This window comes from Cricetulus griseus, assembly GCF_003668045.3.
Source record: "Cricetulus griseus strain 17A/GY chromosome 1 unlocalized genomic scaffold, alternate assembly CriGri-PICRH-1.0 chr1_1, whole genome shotgun sequence".
Lineage (NCBI taxonomy): Eukaryota > Metazoa > Chordata > Mammalia > Rodentia > Cricetidae > Cricetulus > Cricetulus griseus.
The window spans coordinates 40,006,892-40,024,280 of NW_023276807.1; the positions used below are offsets into that span (position 1 = coordinate 40,006,892).

General features: G+C 40.1%; 1 protein-coding gene and 1 long non-coding RNA gene across 3 annotated transcripts in view; one reads left to right on the forward strand and one right to left on the reverse strand.

Annotated features, from left to right (window-relative positions):
* LOC103162238 overlaps positions 1-2,654 on the forward strand; it is a 47,491-nt gene extending 44,837 nt beyond the window's left edge. For both annotated transcript variants that reach the window (XR_004772340.1, XR_004772339.1), the window contains one exon: positions 538-2,654. This is a non-coding gene — a long non-coding RNA (uncharacterized LOC103162238). The remainder of the gene's footprint in view (positions 1-537) is intronic.
* Positions 2,655-4,207: 1,553 nt separating this feature from the next.
* Positions 4,208-12,432, reverse strand: Casp3 (caspase 3). The gene is made up of 6 exons (NM_001244046.1): positions 12,380-12,432; positions 10,046-10,170; positions 7,455-7,583; positions 6,254-6,429; positions 5,877-5,997; positions 4,208-4,437 (listed from the first exon to the last, which is right to left on the reverse strand). Exons 1-6 carry the CDS (start codon positions 12,430-12,432, stop codon positions 4,208-4,210), a joined length of 834 nt encoding a protein of 277 aa, NP_001230975.1.
* Positions 12,433-17,389: the final 4,957 nt, after the last annotated feature.

Sequence of the window (17,389 nt, forward strand, 5' to 3'; positions counted from 1 at the left end):
AAGCAACAAAGGAAGTTTTCTAACGAGGCACAGCCACAGATAGAGCAGTGTGCCCAGTTGGCAGCATTTGTGGTTACAACATCACGCAAAGTGAAAGAGAGTTTTGTCTCTAAAGGTTAATGTTTGTCTCTAGTGAAAGCTAAACTCTCACAATCAATTTATCAGTTAAGGCTGACTCAGTTCATTCTTCATTCTATGCTACTCTATCTCCTATGGGGATATACCAGGTTTTCTCCTATCATCCTGTAAACTACATAATTTAAAAGCTTACTCTTAGTAGTTGGCACTGCTTACCTCATTCATATTCTCATGTCCCCTACTCTCGGTTTTGGTTCCGACAGTATTGGCATAGTTACAGAATGAGGGCATTGTGTGTGTCTATCATTCTGCTTCATTCCCTGTTCTTAGACTGTTCCCATTAACTCTTGATATCATCTGTTTACTTGCATTACTCTTAGACTCTTGAGGTTAGAATTATTCTCTACAGGACAATATGCAAATTTGCAATATTGTTATGAGCTTCTGTGATTCTTTCAGGCCAGTCACAAGGTGCGTTGGGAAGACAACATCCTGTTCTTGAGAAGCTTGAATTGATGGTCACACCTGAAACATCAAAGGCTTTAGAAGCTGAATCGGATCCACTGTATTCATCTAACAACATCCCCTTTGGCTTACCCAGAGGAGTCATCAGTGGAAAGTTCTAATGCAATAGCCATTTCATGTATGGCTCTAAGAAAGTGCCCCATCCAAGAAAACAAGGGCAATCTGTGCCCCTCCCCACCATACCTTGGCCTGTTTCCACATTCTTTAACTATACTAGCTAACAAGCTGAGGAATATAACTGAAGTATGTTCCTAAGTTCTGTGAGCCATTCTGGCAAATTATCGACCCTGAGAAGGAAGTGGTGGGTGTCTCAAATTGAACACAAAGAAGATACCACACTTGCCTGCCTACTTCTTTGATGTGTGCCTTTTTTCCCAAAGTCAACTTTTTCATGTTATTTCACAGTAAAATCTGCTTCTCCTCTGACTCAGACAAACCATTTCTGACCACAGTCTTCATATTTGAGTCCTACTGTTTCAAAACTCCTACCAAGGATTGGTAGGTGGATTTACATATGAGGTACCCATGGAGCATTATGGCTGTTTCTTGGTAGCTGTGTCTCCTGGTGTTCAGACAAAATGCTCTTTGGTGGTTTATGCTGTGGTTGGCTTCTCCCCAACATAGCAGAAACTAAGTACCAGGAAAAACCTAAACCAACCGCCACACATCCATATGATTCTGCATCCTCAAGAAACCCAATTTCCTTGCCATTTTCTTTGCCAGCTTGCCTCTCCTTTTAAAGAAGATCATGGGAAGAATCATCCAAGAAAAGAGATCTGGTTCACCATGGTTTGGGAAAGGAAAAACAGTCACCTTACCCTATGAATATACCATCTCATAAATATTCATGCAACATCTTAAAAACCCACAACATATGCTAAACATGATGCGTGCCTATAGCTCCAGCATGTGGGCCATATCTGCCAGTCTGGTAGAGGATACTTTACTTTACATCCCTCCTTCTATGATGGGAGAATTAGTTAGGGGATATGTGTTCTTTCTTGTTCTTGGCGGATTCATGCACTTGCTACTCAGTGGACAGTTTTATCTTGTGTATGTGTGGGCCAGTGGTTAACCTTGGGCATCATTTCTCAATAGCTCAGCACATTGGCCTGGAGCATGCTAAGTAGGGTAGGCTGACTGGCCAGTGTGCCTCTGGAACTCATTTATCTCCACCACCACTAGAATTACAAGTGTGCATCACCACATTTAGTTTTCTTAAACTTTTTAAAGATTTATTTATTTTATGTGCATTGGCATTATTTGGCTGCATATGTATCTGTGTGAAGGTACCAGATCCCCTGAAACTGGAGTTACAGACAGTGATGAGCTGACATGTGGGTGCTGGGAATTGAACCCAGGTCCTCTAAAGAGCAGCCAGAGCTCTTACCGCTGAGCCATCTCTCCAGCCCCAACATACTTGTTTTTCAGCATTGACTCTGGGGATCAAACTCAGGTTCTTGTGCTTGCAAGAGAATCACTTTACCCAATTAGCTACCCCCAACCCCATAACCCCACTCTTTCTTTGTAATATCTAAGACCTCTTTATATGGCAGGGAAATTAAAAAACAAAACAAACAAACAAACAAAACTAGCTTTTTCTTAGAACATTATAGAGAGCTACAGATTTTTTTTTTTTTATAAAAGATTTATTTAGAACAGCCAGTGCTCTTAACCACTGAGCCATCTCTCCAGCCCCCTGCCACAGGTTAAAAGAGGCTGAATAAAAACATTCATGCCACTCTACTCCTTGGTAATAGGAATTCCTTGATCCGGTTTTGTTCTTGATTGTATAGCAGCTATGATTATGTAAACATCGGAAGAGATGACCCCCCCCCTCGCCCCCTTCCTACATTCTTTTCAGGGTTTAAATCATATCCATTCCCCCAGAGGTCTTGTCACTTGCCAATGCCTCAAAATATTAGGTGAGAGCCCTGCTGCATCCTCTTTGGCTCTCCTAAATTAAGCTCTGGGCTAAAACTATTTTAACTGTCACTTAGCTATCACAACACCAAAAGTATCAATGACAAAAAGAAAAAAAAAAAAAAAAACCACAAAACACAAAACTCAAATACGCTGATAATTTTAAATCTGAATTTATGTTTTGAAATAAAAATGCAACAAACTCTTATAAAATTGACACATGGGAACACACTTTAAAATACCATCACATGCTACATTTACTTAGAGTTAATAGATCCAGTCTAAAACAAGAATCTACCAGTTATACATGTGAGTTCCTTCCTTTCTTTGAGCAAAAAGGAAGCTTCCATGAAATGCTAGACACATCAGGATGGCCAGCGTTGGCTCAGCACCTCCACCAGTGAGGAAGCCTGGAGCACCACCTCTCTAATGGGGCTGGACTCCATCCTGCAGCTTCCCATGCGGGCTGCAGGGCCTGTGACTGGATGTTCCCCAAGTCCTGTGTGCCATGGTCCTTTAATCTCTGGTGACAATACAAATATCACCATTGGCTTCCTTTTATTGTAAACTTCAACAGAAAAGTCAGCATGCTTACAGATTCTGGACATGGAGTTCTGGGATCTTTCTGGAGAGACTTACCACTTTGGGAACGCCCTTTCTAAGAAGTTTCCAATCTGGCTGACTTTCTCATGTGGTGACTTGGACCTTAGGGACATCATCCACACGAACGAGTACTCATGAGGTGGGTCCAGGTGACAGTCCTTTCTGAAGCTGTGCCCATGGCTCTGCCATGTATCTACTGTGGCTCAAACCACCCCTCTCCAATTACAGTAGATTCATTTCTCCCGTCCTTACATTCTGTTTTACAGCTGGTATTTTAGTATGTTCCTGCAGAATTTATTTCATTCTAATAATCAACAATTTGAGGCTGTTACGTAACTGTCCTATAGATATTTTGCTGGTCTGTAAAACTAAGCTGATTTGTATAAGAACAAGTAAGAAACAAATGCTGGTAGATTTAGCACCTTGCCATCATATCCACTACTTATGTATGGTAGCCTTCAAAAAGTCAACCAATTTCACTCATGTTTTCCTCTTACATAAATACTCAAGTTTTTTTTTCAATAATGAAACATGATTTTTTTAATAACAAATACATGCTTAGGACAAACATCACAAAACAATGAATGCTACTGGTGGTCCAATGCTTCATTTCCATATATCACTTCCAAAATAAAGGTCCAAGCTTTTGACTCTGCCCATGGATTCAAGTTCTAAGACATTATCATTTGACACCATCATTGCTGTAATTTAACAAAACCTAGAATGGCATTTTTAATGTGTGTAGGGAGTATAAAATTACACCTGAAAGTTTAACTTCTTCAGAATTAACTTAAAAATTTATAGTACCACCAAATCTTGCTAATTATAAAAAGTAAATTTGTAATTTCCTCTATAATGATAGTACCATCATTGACATTTGTTCCAATTAAATTGTTTCAACTACCTGATGTTGCACTTGAGGTAGCTGTACTGCGGCTGCATTGCTAGGGCAGTGGTATGGTTCATCTGAAACATCAGATTTGATTTAAATGAGAGAGAAATAAAGTCTCCCTGACACTGTTTCCTCATTGGCATTCAAAACAAAGAACAAATAGAAACAAAGCCTCCAATCATTTCCTTACTGATAAAAGTACAGTTCTTTTGTTAGCATGGACACAATACACGGAATCTGTTTCTTTGCATGAAAAGTGGAGTCAAGGGAGAAGGACTCAAATTCTATCGCCACCTTCCGGTTAACTCGAGTAAGAATGTGCATAAACTCAAGCTTGTGTGCATACAGTTTCAGCATGGCACAAAGTGACTGGATGAACCAGGACCCGTCCTTTGAATTTCTCCAGGAGTAATAACCTACAAGGCAAAATACAAAGCACCATGCCCACCATTACTTCATACCATCATTTAGCAGATTTTATGTGTTTTTACATAACCATGATAAAAATAAATATGAACTTCCAAGGTCTAACAAGCCATAAAAAGGAAAAAGAAATAACACCTTTGGTCTCTGGAGAAATGATATTGAGGGGGAAAATATATATTATACATACCTCACTACTGTCAGCAGGAAAAAAAAAAAAAGCAGCTATGGACTGACTGCCATTGAATTCTTCTACCACTTCCTGTTTCGGTCACAGCTCATCTGATTTTAATATTGGCTTAGACAAGAAATAAACTGCTTACATATACACACTTTAAATGTTTCTTTAGACTTACTTTATATGTCTGAGTTCTTTGCCTGCATGTATGTAAAGTGTAGCACACAAGTGCCTGATGCCCACTGAGTTACAGATGGCTGTCAATCACCATGCGTATATGAGGACCCAAACCCAGATCCTCTGCATGAGTAGAACAAGTCTCTTAACTATTAGGCTGTCTGCTCAGCCATATATATTTATATTTTAAAGAATGCCATTAGCTCACCTAGGGCGCATCTGAATGAATGTAATAAATAGCATTCAAAAAACCTAAGAAGGAAATAGTGCATTTTTGGTAATTTCAGATTAACTATTGGACTCATTGTGTTTACTTTAGAAGTATGCTGCCTAGAGAGATACCTAGTGGCTAAAAGAAACAAGATTGAGTGTATTTCATCTATTTGTTTTAATAGGTTTATTTACTTACTTATTTTGTGAGTATACTTGTACATGTGCCACATTGCATGTGGAACTCGGAAGATAATTTGTGAGAGTCAATTTTCTCCTCTAAAATCACACGCACGCACGCACGCACACATAGGTCCACACCCACAAATTTAATACTGAGTGTGTGTGTGTGTTGGTTTGAATGAGAATGGCCCCCATAAGCTCATATGTTTGAATATTTGGTCCCCAGACATGGAACTATTTGGGGAGGATTAGGAGGTGTTGTCTTGATGGAGGAGGCATCAGGTGGGCTTTTGAGGTTTCAGAAATCCATGTCATTCTAGCTAGTTCTCTCTGCCTTGTGCTGTGTTTATAGATAGAGATGTAAGCTCTCAGCTACTGCTCCAGCACCACACCTGTTTATCTACTGCCATGTCCTGCCTCCCCTTTCTTGTCATGATAGTCATGGACTCTAACCTTCTATAACCAAATTAGACATTTTCTTTTATGAGTTGCCTCAGTCTCTTGTTCTGTCATGGCAATAGAAAAGTAATTAAGACAACATTTAGTTATTGTAGGGATATAAAAATGTTTGTGAAGGGCTTATAAAAATCCCAATAGCCTTTAAAATCTAGTCTTTACCTCCAGCTCTAAAGTAATGCAATTTATCTCCAATTCACATAGAACATTCCTCTGACACATTCTTACCAGGTGCTGTGGAATAAGCATACAGGAAGTCAGCTTCCACTGGTATCTTCTGGCATGCCATGTCATCATCAGTTCCACTGTCTGTCTCAATGCCACAGTCCAGTTCCGTACCACGGCAGGCCTGTGTGTTAGAAAACAAACTTTTCTTTTAAAATAATATTATATGAACACACATAATTTGTAAAAGCTGTAAGAGTAGTGTAAAAATTGGTAAGTTGTTCTGATATAAGAGCAACATTGAAATGTACTCCACATATTCTAAGTGGTGGTTTAAGTAAATACAAATATAACAGTTCCGTTGCCCCAAAACAAAAAGTAAAGACTGTTAAATGTGTTAATCTCTTTTTAATCGGGCACCAAGCTGCTCAGAGCACTACCTGAATGATGAAGAGTTTGGGCTTTCCAGTTAGACTTCGGCAATAGTCCCCTCTGAAGTAAGTAGTTAGTTTTTTCAGGTCAACAGGCCCATCTGTTCCAAAAATTACTCCTTCTTCACCATGGCTTAGAATCACACAAATGAAACTGCTTCTTCTGCTGTGATCTTCTTTAGAAACTGGAAAGGCATTTGCAAATAATTGAAAACAAAACAAAGACACAGAAGGACTTTGCAAGTTTCGTTTAAAACATTAGGACACTGTATGAGAATATGACAAAGAATCTGTGGTTGTTTGATTTGTATCTAGTTTTCTAATTGGACCAAGATGGCTTTGAATTCACAGTCTTCCTTCCTGTCTTAGCTTCTTGAGTTCTGGGGTTACTGATTTATACCATGACCACAAGATGAAGAAACTGAGACCAGAACTATAAGATCACCCAAATCTAACATAGGCAGAGCACATTTGGAATCATTTTAGGGGATGACATGATTTTCTTTTTAACTTTTACTAAAATATATAAGCAGCCAGGTGTGGTGGCACATGCCTTTAATCCCAGAACTTGGGAGGCAATGGCATAGTTTTATACCTCTAATTATAAAGGTCTAATTATAGCTAGATCATAAATTGGGTAAAATTACCCAATGACGGTCATTCTTTTTTAACATAGTATTTTCATTAATTCTTTGAGAATTCCATCTATGCAATCTGATAATATTTATCCCCACACATACACCCCCAACTTCGCCTGTATCCTTCCTCCCAACTTCGCAGCTTTTTGTTTTTTAATAACACAGGGTCCAAATTGTTCTGGCCATATACCACTGAAGCATGGTCAACCTATCAGGGACTACACTATTAAATAAAATGGGACTCTCCCTCCTCCAGCAGCCATCGACTATCAACAGCTCCCCAACCTAGATGTGGGAACCCCCTCATTAGTCCCCCTCCCTTTCATGTTAGAATGCTGACAGGCTTGATCTTGATCAGGCAACAGCAACTGCTGCTGTGTAGTATTCTTGTCATGCCTTCCATTTGGTCCTCCCCCACCTCTGGCTCTTAAAATCTTTCTGCCCCTCCTTCTGCAATGGTCCCTGAGCCTTGTATGTGTGTAGGGGTATGGATATGCCAATTCTGGCTGAGTTCTGCAGACACTTCATCTCTGTCCTTTGCCCGGTTTTGGGATGCTTCTTTAATTATTTACCATTTTTCATCAATTCCACAATTTCTCCACAAGTAAGATCATTCTTATTCCGGACTTCATATTTCAAGCGCATGAATGTCTCCCTGAGGTTGGCTGCATCAACATCAGTACCAGAGCGAGGTGTCATTCCTTGGGACAGAAAGAACTTCTCTTAATTAATTAATTAATAACTCTTAATAGGAGTCATTTAAAAGAATAACTCCTTTGAGATTAAATGAGCTATTCAGCATTTCACACAACCAATGAACTCTTCCTTCTACATGTTAAGAAAACTCGAATTATTTTGATTATGGCAACAGAGTCTGTAATCTGTTAGCACACAAGATACTTCATTGTATTAGCTGCTGTAAGCTGTCGTGGCGGGGACATCCTCCACAACAGCTTCAACAGTGAAAATAAGAGGGGACTTTAGGTGCCTGATAATAGAGGTTTGTTTGATAAATTGTGATTTGTTTTATATGGTGGGGTACTATGTCATCATCTCATTCATTCATTCATTGGCAAAGTCTCACATTGTAGCCCAACCTAGTCTTGAACTCACAATAATCCCTGAGTGCTGGGATTACAGGCATAGGCCACCATGCTCAGTTCAGTATGAATATTTTCTAAGACCATGGGGAAATAATCACTGATTTTTAAAAAAAAAATTCATTTTTTCTGACATGATAATATCCAGTAAATAATTTTAGACAGAAAAAAGTATGTGATCTTAGTTTTGTTTATATAGCTTACTCACAGACACTAAATTTGATTCTATGTCGAATCAATTTTAAGACAGTACTACTTGCACATGTTTTTGGGGAAAAATCCACAAATATTATCAGATTAATATTGCTAATCAGGTTTTCTGCTATGTGGGTGACATTACTGTACCCACAAGATGCATATCACTAGCTTCATTTGTACACATGATGGATGCAGAGCACAAATGAGCTAAGAAACCTGCCCTTGGTACACAGCATGCTTAGCATGAGAGATGCTTGGCTTTAAAAGGAAGGAAACAAATTGGTTCAGAGTGATAAAGTTGAGGACCTTTGAGCCAGCTCGTGACATTTGCTGCCAGGCCTGATAACTTAAATTTGATCCCTGGTACCCACATGGTGCAAGGAGAGGACTGAGGGAAGAAGGGGAGGAGAACGTCTTATTGGCATCAAGGAGGTACCAATGAGGACTACAGATCATCACGGAGGTACCAATGAGGACTACAGATCATCAAAGAGGTACCAGTGAAGACTACAGATCATCACGGAGGTACCAATGAGGACTACAGATCATCAAGGAGGTACCAATGAGGACTACAGATCATCAGTACAGCTCAGCCACATGCACTGGGCTCTAACTGCTGTAAGTAAAGATGTTGTGGCAAGGTTTGGTTTTGTTGGTTTTTGTTTGTTCAGCGACAAAGTCCCATTAGCCCAGGCTGGCATCTTTCTACTTCCTTCTTCCAAGTGACAGTGACAGGATTACAGGAATGTACCATCATACAGGGCTATGTGGTACTGGGAATAGAATCACTCTACTGACCCCATTTTCTGGTCTTTTCCCTCTCCTTTTCTTCTTTAATTTTATTTTTTCCTCATTTTTTTTTTCCAATTAGTTCTTTGAGAATTTCATACAATGGACTTTAGTCATATTCATCCCTGGGTCTCCAACTCCTTCTAAGCCCATGACCCTTCCCGTCCCACCCAACTTTGTGTCATCTTCCTACGTGCAGCCTTCCATTGGAGTGTGGAGGATCTGTGGCACAACCCCTGAGTTATAACTTAATGACTACTTGTGAGTTAGTATAAAACACCATTCCTTTTACTGTGCACTCATTCTCAGGTCAGGGGAAAGGCCTCAATTAAATAACGGTTGTAAACACAGAAGCAGAATGTGCCTGAAGGCAGGCACACAGACCTGTAAATGAGAAACCTGGCACAGGGCAGGGATAATCCAGCAACCTCAAGTCTGAGATAAGAGGCCCTAATTTGTTTTGTTTTGTTTTTTTGGCTTTTCGAGACAGGGTTTCTCCGTGTAGCTTTGGAGCCTATCCTGGCACTCGCTCTGGAGACCAGGCTGGCCTCGGACTCACAGAGATCCGCCTGCCTCTGCCTCCCGAGTGCTGAGATTAAAGGCGTGTGCCATCAACACCCGGCTGAGGCCCTGATTTGTATTCTGATACTGACTAAGGAATGACTGTAGGGCCCACCTGCCTGAGGCTGTGAGTTAAGGGCTCCTGTAAAGGATGCTAGAGACACTTTCTCAGCTGCCCCAGGGCAGCAGACCTCAGGTGCCAGTCACTTATCTTCTCCCTGCCAGCTTGTTGCTTATGCAACCTTTTCTTCTCCCATCACTCAGCCTCTCAAGAGATTGGCTCTGTTGGGCAGCAGAGAATCCAACCCTTCAAAGTCAGGAGAGGCAAAGATTCTGAATATGGAAAAAGAGTTCCTATTGTATATGGGACCTGTAAGTTCCAGTGTAGCTCTACTCTGTGGTTTGTCTATATCAGTTTACTGACTCATAACACACTGATAATTGCTTTTCACATTGTATCCAATGTAAATGGCATAAATATTTGAAATGTTTTAAAAATTATGTTAGATACATACCAGTGCTTTTATGAAAGTTCTTATTATTAATTATTATACACACACCCATTTCAGGATAATCCATTTTGTAACTATTGTCCAGATACATTCCAGAGTCCATTGATTTGCTTCCATGTATGGTCTTTCTGCATGGAAATCAAGTGACGGTTAGTTACCAAAGGCAGAAAGGACTCCATTAATACAACTTTTATTACTCATAAGAATGGTTAACATTTGTTTGAGACTATCAATGTACCCAACTTCGTGTTAAATCCTTCCCTCATTCAAATTTCACATGTGGGTTTGATCCCAAGTGCTAGAGGGAAAAAAAGCATAAATAAATACATCCACAACAACCACAACCCATTTCAAAGATGAGGAAATGACCTGCCAAGGCCAAGGAAGTAAAATGTGCTGAAGTGTGTTCAGCTCTTATTGGAAGGTTTTCCTGTAAAGTCCAATAGCATTTTACGAAATACATCTTTAAAAAAATTAACAATGTATGAATTAATTTATCCATGATAAAAGTACCTTTTTTTGTTTGTTTGTTTGTTTGTTTGTTTGTTTTTCGAGAAAAGGTTTCTCTGTGTAACCCTGGCTGTCCCAGAACTCACTTTATAGACCAGGTTAGTCTCAAATTCAGAGATCTGCCTGCCCCTGCCTCTTGAGTACTGGGATTAAAAGCGTATGTCACCACCACCAGCAAGTACGGCCTTTTTTTTTCCTAAGATTTTATTTTTGAGGCCGAGTCTAAGAACAGCCAAGCAAAAAAGTTAAGGATGCATACTCAGCCTTAATAGCATCTTATATTTTATATAATTCTAAAAATAATGTAGAAAGATTAAAAGTAGTAAATGAAGGGGATCAAAGTCAGACAAAAAAGAACCATGATATATAGCTGGAGGTAAGGCCCCACATTTTACAGAGTTAATTAGGTCATATAGTCAGGCTGTGCATTCCTGTTCGAAAATCTAGAATCAGAAATGCTCCAAAATTTATATCAATATAATGCCACAAGTGGAAAAAGTCACACCAAGCCCCATGAGACAGGTCACTTTCAAAACATAGGTCCACTAAAAATATTTTATAAAATTAGCTTTGGGATACATGTATAAAGTTTTTATGAAACAAAAGTGAATTCACAGTGTTTAAAATTTATAGGCCAGGGTATACTCGGTAGGTAATAGCGCTTTCTATGCAATCCTAACAGCCTGAGTTCAATCACTGGAAACTACATTAAAAAGCTTTAAGTCAGTGATTCTCAACCTGTGGGTCAAAACTCTTTTGGGAGGTGGGTGTTGAATGAACCTTTCACAGGGGTTGCATATCAGATATCCTGCTTATCAGCTATTTATATTATGATTCATAATAGTAGCAAAATTACAGTTATGAAGCAGCAACAAAAATAACCTTATGGTTGGGGGTCACTACAACATGAGGAGTTCCTGTATTAATGGGTCACAGTGTTAGGAAGGTTGCTCTAAGTGGTGGCACACATGTGTGTGTTCATAGCATTCCTGAGGCAAGATGGGAGGTGGAGACAGGAGAATAGGTGGAAGCCTGACTGCTAGCCTAGGACACTTGGCAGCAGAAACAAGGAAATGTTGGCCTCTGACCTCCATGTGCACTGTAGTCTACTCACACCTGTACACACACACACACACACACACTTAGGTCCCATCTCTAATGCATTGTGTGTGTGTGTGTGTGTGTGTGTGTGTGCATATGTTCCAACCTGAGAGTCCGAAATCTAAAATACTTCTGGTTTTAGTCATTTTGCATAAGGGATGCAAATCTTATAATCGACCACAGAACTATAATTCCCATTACCTAATGCTGATTCTTCACTACTTTCTGTTCACCCCGTTATCTGCCAGCATGTGACAAGTAGACCAAGAAAGGATATGACGTACCTTCAGAAAGAGTGGAGAATCCCAAAGCCAGGAATTCAAGAGCACTTAGCATAGTACCTGAGCAATCTCCTTCCCTCCAGTCTTTCCCTGTCATCTTAGTTAAGATGAGATCAGAGGAATGAGTTTACCCAGAGCTGCACAGCTGCTGGAGGTGGGAGGCAGTTTGCTCTCTAGTTTGAAATCCCCTTTCCCTCTGCTTCTCTATTTCTCAAATGGGATGCATTCCACAAACATGTCTTCCTTTGACTATATATATAGAATTCCACTTATACCATTATCACCAGGCACAGTGACTATGGCTTGCTATGCTAGCATTAGAAAACAAAGGTCAGAGAGCCATCACAAGTTTAAAGCTAGCCTGGATTATACAGGTCCAGGTTAGCCTAGGGTATGTGGAGAGTCTGCCTTAAACTACAACAAATAAAAATAAATAAATACTCACACTTCAAAATTTTTAATGGATTTGGAATCTACTGAGGTTTCATTGTTCTCCATGGTCACTTTTCTTAACTAGAATATAGAAGGAAAAAAAAAGAGAGATGTTACCCATTATAGAACCACTGCAATATATTAGCAATGCCATATTCATTGTTTCCATCGCTATTGGTCCCATGAGTCAGATGTCTAGAGAATGGTCCTTTGCAATAGCACCATCCTTCTCCTTCCTTGATCTTCTAGCTATGAATTATATCAAGAACAGAGTGTAAAGCAGCTCAGTCTCTTTCCCCCATTTGTATGCCCCTGCCAATCAAAACAGGTAACACCTTCTTTCCTTGGTCACCCGACCAATCTAGTTATTTACTGGAACTCAGCTTCCAACTCAACATAACTAAAACAAAACCCAAACACTAACCACGAAGTAAAGCTCACATAATACTACACCACAATGGTGAGAGCCCCAGGAACTTCCAAACCTCCACAGTATCCTACTCAGAAACTTGACTTCTAATTCTAAGTGACTTTGTCTCCAAATACCAGACATGTGCACCTCTCCACATCTGTTCCTTCCTGTCTTCTAGAGTTCTCTAGAAGGAAAGACACTGCCCTGGTTGTATACCTCCCCAAATAAAGAAGACATACAAACAGAAATGAAACATGAAAGAAGTACTGAAAATCCCGAGTGAATCTTCAGACTCTAGAATCCCTGGTTACGTCTAATATTTCAATCAAAATACAACTTTTAACCTCAGTCGTATGCTAAAATCAGAACGACTATGACGGCGTCACAGAAGGCTCCAAAGCTAAGTTCCTACTCTTCCCCCGTGTGGTGTGCCTTTGGGAACAGTGAAGAAAGAACACAGAGAGGAGGAAGTGACACCCTTCAGTTTAACCACAGTAGAGAGCAGTGCTCCATCTGCCTTCCTAAGTCAGTCAGTGCTTTGTGTTCCTATAAAGGCTCTTTGCTTTCTACAATTTTTATTCTGGTGGGTTTTCTAGAAAACCACAGGATATGAGACAACTGGGATGTACCATGCTTTTAGTCAGCAAGCAAATGTTTAGAGAGCACACACTTTGCACCACAAGTCTATCTTCAAGAAACTTGAATTCCACAAAGAAAGAATTAGAGATGGAAAATAGGGTTCTAATACTGTCAGGGCTATGAGGAAAATGAGAAAGGGGTGAGAAACTGGGAATGGGGGGGTGGTCAGGGAGTTGTTATCTCTGAGGTGGCATTACAGAGATCTGAATGACACAGAGGGAGGCTGCCCCTGCCCTGGGGTGGGGGTGGGGTGGGGGTGGGGGTGGGGGTAAACATCAGTTAGATCAAAGGCCTGGGAACAACTTGCTCTACTCAAGGTACACAAAGACCAGTTTGACTAGTGCTGGGGCAGGAAGATAGATAGCCAGGAAAGGTAAGATCACATAAGGTCTTCGGACCAATAACATGGAGAGAACATTGGGACATTTAAAGCCAAAGAGGGACTGCACACTCTGGCTGCTAAAACACATGGCTGGTGAGAAGCCTTCTGGAGTAGCTCAGGGAGATGATAGAGGCCTCAGTTGGAGCCGAACAGCTGATGGATACAGACAGTTAAGTGTGGGCATCCTGTGATTTAGAAGTTGATTAGAGGAAGTGAAGCCAGCAGAAGAACTGAGAGTTTGCAAAGCGAATTGGGTGGATGTGGTGTGCCGACACTGGCAGAAGACTTTTAGGGACACTCACCTTTTCCACCCTTGCCAGAAGACCTATTTTAATGAGGGCAGTAGGCCACACCGGCTTTATGAAACATGTCATGGCTACAGTAGTGACTGTTAGGACAAATGACCCAAGCCAAAAGAGTGACTAGATACTATTTTGATGGGATGTTGGGTGTTACCCAGAGGGATTATTGAATTCCCCAGGGCATAGTCTTTTACATAACTCACTACTAGACACGCTGGTTTCCAACTTTGTAGCCATAAAAAGTAGCAGCTACATCAAGATTCTTTTCTATCCTTCTAAATTATAGTTATTGCCTTATAGGACATAACCATTTTCATAACTGCCAGCAAACTGCTCACACATTCAGCTCTTTGTTTGCATTTGCTTGTTCTTCCAATTCTCCTTTGAACTGGACTTAACATCTAATTGGTTCCATTCATTAGCTAGCAGGTGAATAAAATTCTTGACATGGGTTGTTTTTCTGTTTGAGCAGCCAAGTTTTAACTTTTTGAAATTGTACTTTAAAGGAACCAATGGTTGCCCTGGGTTGAGAAAAGCAACAGTATAAACAACTCTTCCCGGGTTAGTAGAAAAGGATCTTTCCTGCTTGCTGTGAAGAGAGAAATGGAACAGAATGAGGGGTAGAGGATGCCTTTTGTTAAGCCATGCTTTTTAGGTCGGTAAGAACGGCACAGCAGGAAACAGGAAATTAATGATGCAAGAGCAGAGAGAGACTGGGGTTTCTCAAAGAATTCAATGGGATGTCCAGCATACATATTCAGGTAATAGAGAAAGCAGATCAAGTAAAGGAAATGAAAGCAAAATAGTGTATTGATTTGTTAGGCAGTGCTGGGGCCTCAGGCATATGTAAGTGCTCTACCACTGAGTCACAGCTCCAGTGATATGTGATAGGTAGGGCTTTAGTTGAGGGGGGAGGTGGGGAGGGAAAGGGAACTGGGATTGACATGTAAAACAATCTTGTTTCTAATTCAAATTAAAAAAAAGATGGAAAAAAAAAAGAAGGAAATCAAGCAAGCAAAGAAATCAAGCAAAGAAAGGAAACACAGTGGGTCTCAAAACATAAATATAGGGATGTCGAAGAAGCTTAAGAAAAGATGCTCACATCATGCATCATGAAGACATAGCAGACTGTACCGCACATCATCACTAAGAAGCAGCTTTGAAAAGGCTATTAGTGCCATTTCCATGGTACAACATTATGGAAAAGATCTGAAAACATGGAGAGCCTAGGCAGGTCAGTTGCTGCATAGGGGTATTAGGGTAGGGGAGCATTGAGGATGTTTTAGGACAGTGAAACCACTCCCTGCTATGCTATAATAGTGAATACAAGTTGTCACACATTTGCCCCAATTTAAAATAGTGCGGAGAATGAACCTTTCTGTGACCCTTAAGACTTTGGGTGACAATGATGTCAACTAGGCTCACCAGTTCTAACAAATATACTATTCTGGTGAGGGAATGTTAATAATGCGGAGTCTGTGTGAGACCAGACAGAGAGAGGGTATCTCTATACTGCTCTAAAAATTAAAGCAAAGCCTTTTTGCTTTTATTAGAAACTAAGATTAGACAACTTCTGATTTTGAATCTTGAGTTTCTGCCAGTATCCCCATGGCTTGCCTCAAACTGGCCCTCTATGTGAGTTTGCCCCCTACAGAACTCACAGTGTAAGTTTGGGAACCCCGTGTTCATTGGTTCCCACCAATCATCACAAACTACAGATAGTATAGTCACTCAGACTGGAGAACCCAGTTTTAATAACCTTTGTCTCATGCCAGCTGTGAAATAAAACTATTCCCCCTTCTGATTGGCACACCCCAATATAAACTTCATAGTAACCAGCCTCCAGAACTTTGTAACATTTGCTTACTGGTCCTGACCAATGTAAGACTTAAAACTACATTAAAAAAATAATTTAGTGTGTGTATTTGGGCATGTGAGTATTGGAGATCAGAGGACAACAAACCCAGGGAGCTGTTTCTGGTTGTCTTTGTCCACCATGCAGATGCTGGTAACAAACTTACATCATTAGTCGTGGCAGTAAGGACCTTACTTGATGCCCCCCAATGATAGATTCTAACTAAATATTAGGTGATTTTTAAGTAGTCATTTCCTTCTCATATACTCTACCAATTTCCTGTAATCAATTATGGAAAGTTAAAAAAAAAAAAAAAAACTCACAAATGAGTCTCTTTTGTTTGTTTGAAACAGGGTTTCTCTGTATAACAGCCCTGGCTGTCCTGGAAATCGCTCTGTAGACCAAGCTGGCCCTGAATTCACAGAGACCCACCTGCATCTGCCAGCCTGAATGCTGGGATTAAAGGTGTGCATTGCCACTGCCCAGCTGACAGATGAGTCTTCATGTATGTAACTATAATCACTCTGACATTAGCCATAAGACAGTGGAATTTCTTTTACTAAAGTAATTTGTGGATGAAAGGAAAAAAAAGTCTTTTAGAAGGGAAGTTAAGATGTTATCTTCATATTTGATTAGGATTTCTCAGGAACAAATACCATAATATGTAATGTTTTTCATCCTTAGCACTTGAACATTGTAGTCTCTGTTATCAGCTCATCTTGATAGACTACTTAATTTCTTATACTAAATCAAAATCCTTCTAGCACCAGACATGTACACTATTTGTCATCATCTACTTTTTCCACGTGAGGTACCAAATCCACACTCTTGGGAAGGAGCTTAGCATTACCTCATCTCCATTAGCTAATACCCAGCTGGAGACAAATTATTCTAGGGATGGTGATCTCATCTTTAAGGATTAAAAAAAAATCTCTTCAGAGATGTATAGACTGTCCCAGATGATAGCAGGAGCTTAGGTTATTAAAGTGGAGAAAATAAACAGTGTTTTACAACAATACATTCTGGCTCAACAACCGACTCACCACAACTGTTTCTGACATGCTGAAGATCCCTGCATCAGTTTAGGATTCAAATGACTAAAAAGGTTCAGAAATACATTTGACTGTCACCAGGAAGCTGTGGGTCAATGCATTTGGCTACATGACAATCTGGAATTTGGGGCTTATACTCACTTATCTAGTTCCCAGCAACAGCAATCAGATGTTCAAAAGTTTGGATATGTTGGTATAAATTTACTGTCACCCTGAAATAGAGCTTTCCTTAAAGAAGCAAGAAGCTGGAACTTATTTCTATTTACACAGTTCTTGTCCAGAGGATTTTCCTTACAACCGTGGAGGAAGACAAAACAAGTAATCTTCAGAATTAAAGCACAGAACCAGAAGTTATTTCTAAAATTAAAAACTAGACAGTGA

Excerpts from the sequence above, each read along its gene's own strand:
- Casp3 (NM_001244046.1), bottom strand. The coding sequence starts at position 12,432 with ATGGAGAACAATGAAACCTCAGTAGATTCCAAATCCATTAAAAATTTT. Across the intron at positions 6,430-7,454 it reads TGTGGAATTGATGAAAAATG|TTTCTAAAGAAGATCACAGC; the intron begins GTAAATAATTAA and ends ATGCCTTTCCAG. Across the intron at positions 4,438-5,876 it reads TGCTTATTCCACAGCACCTG|GTTATTACTCCTGGAGAAAT; the intron begins GTAAGAATGTGT and ends TTTGCCTTGTAG.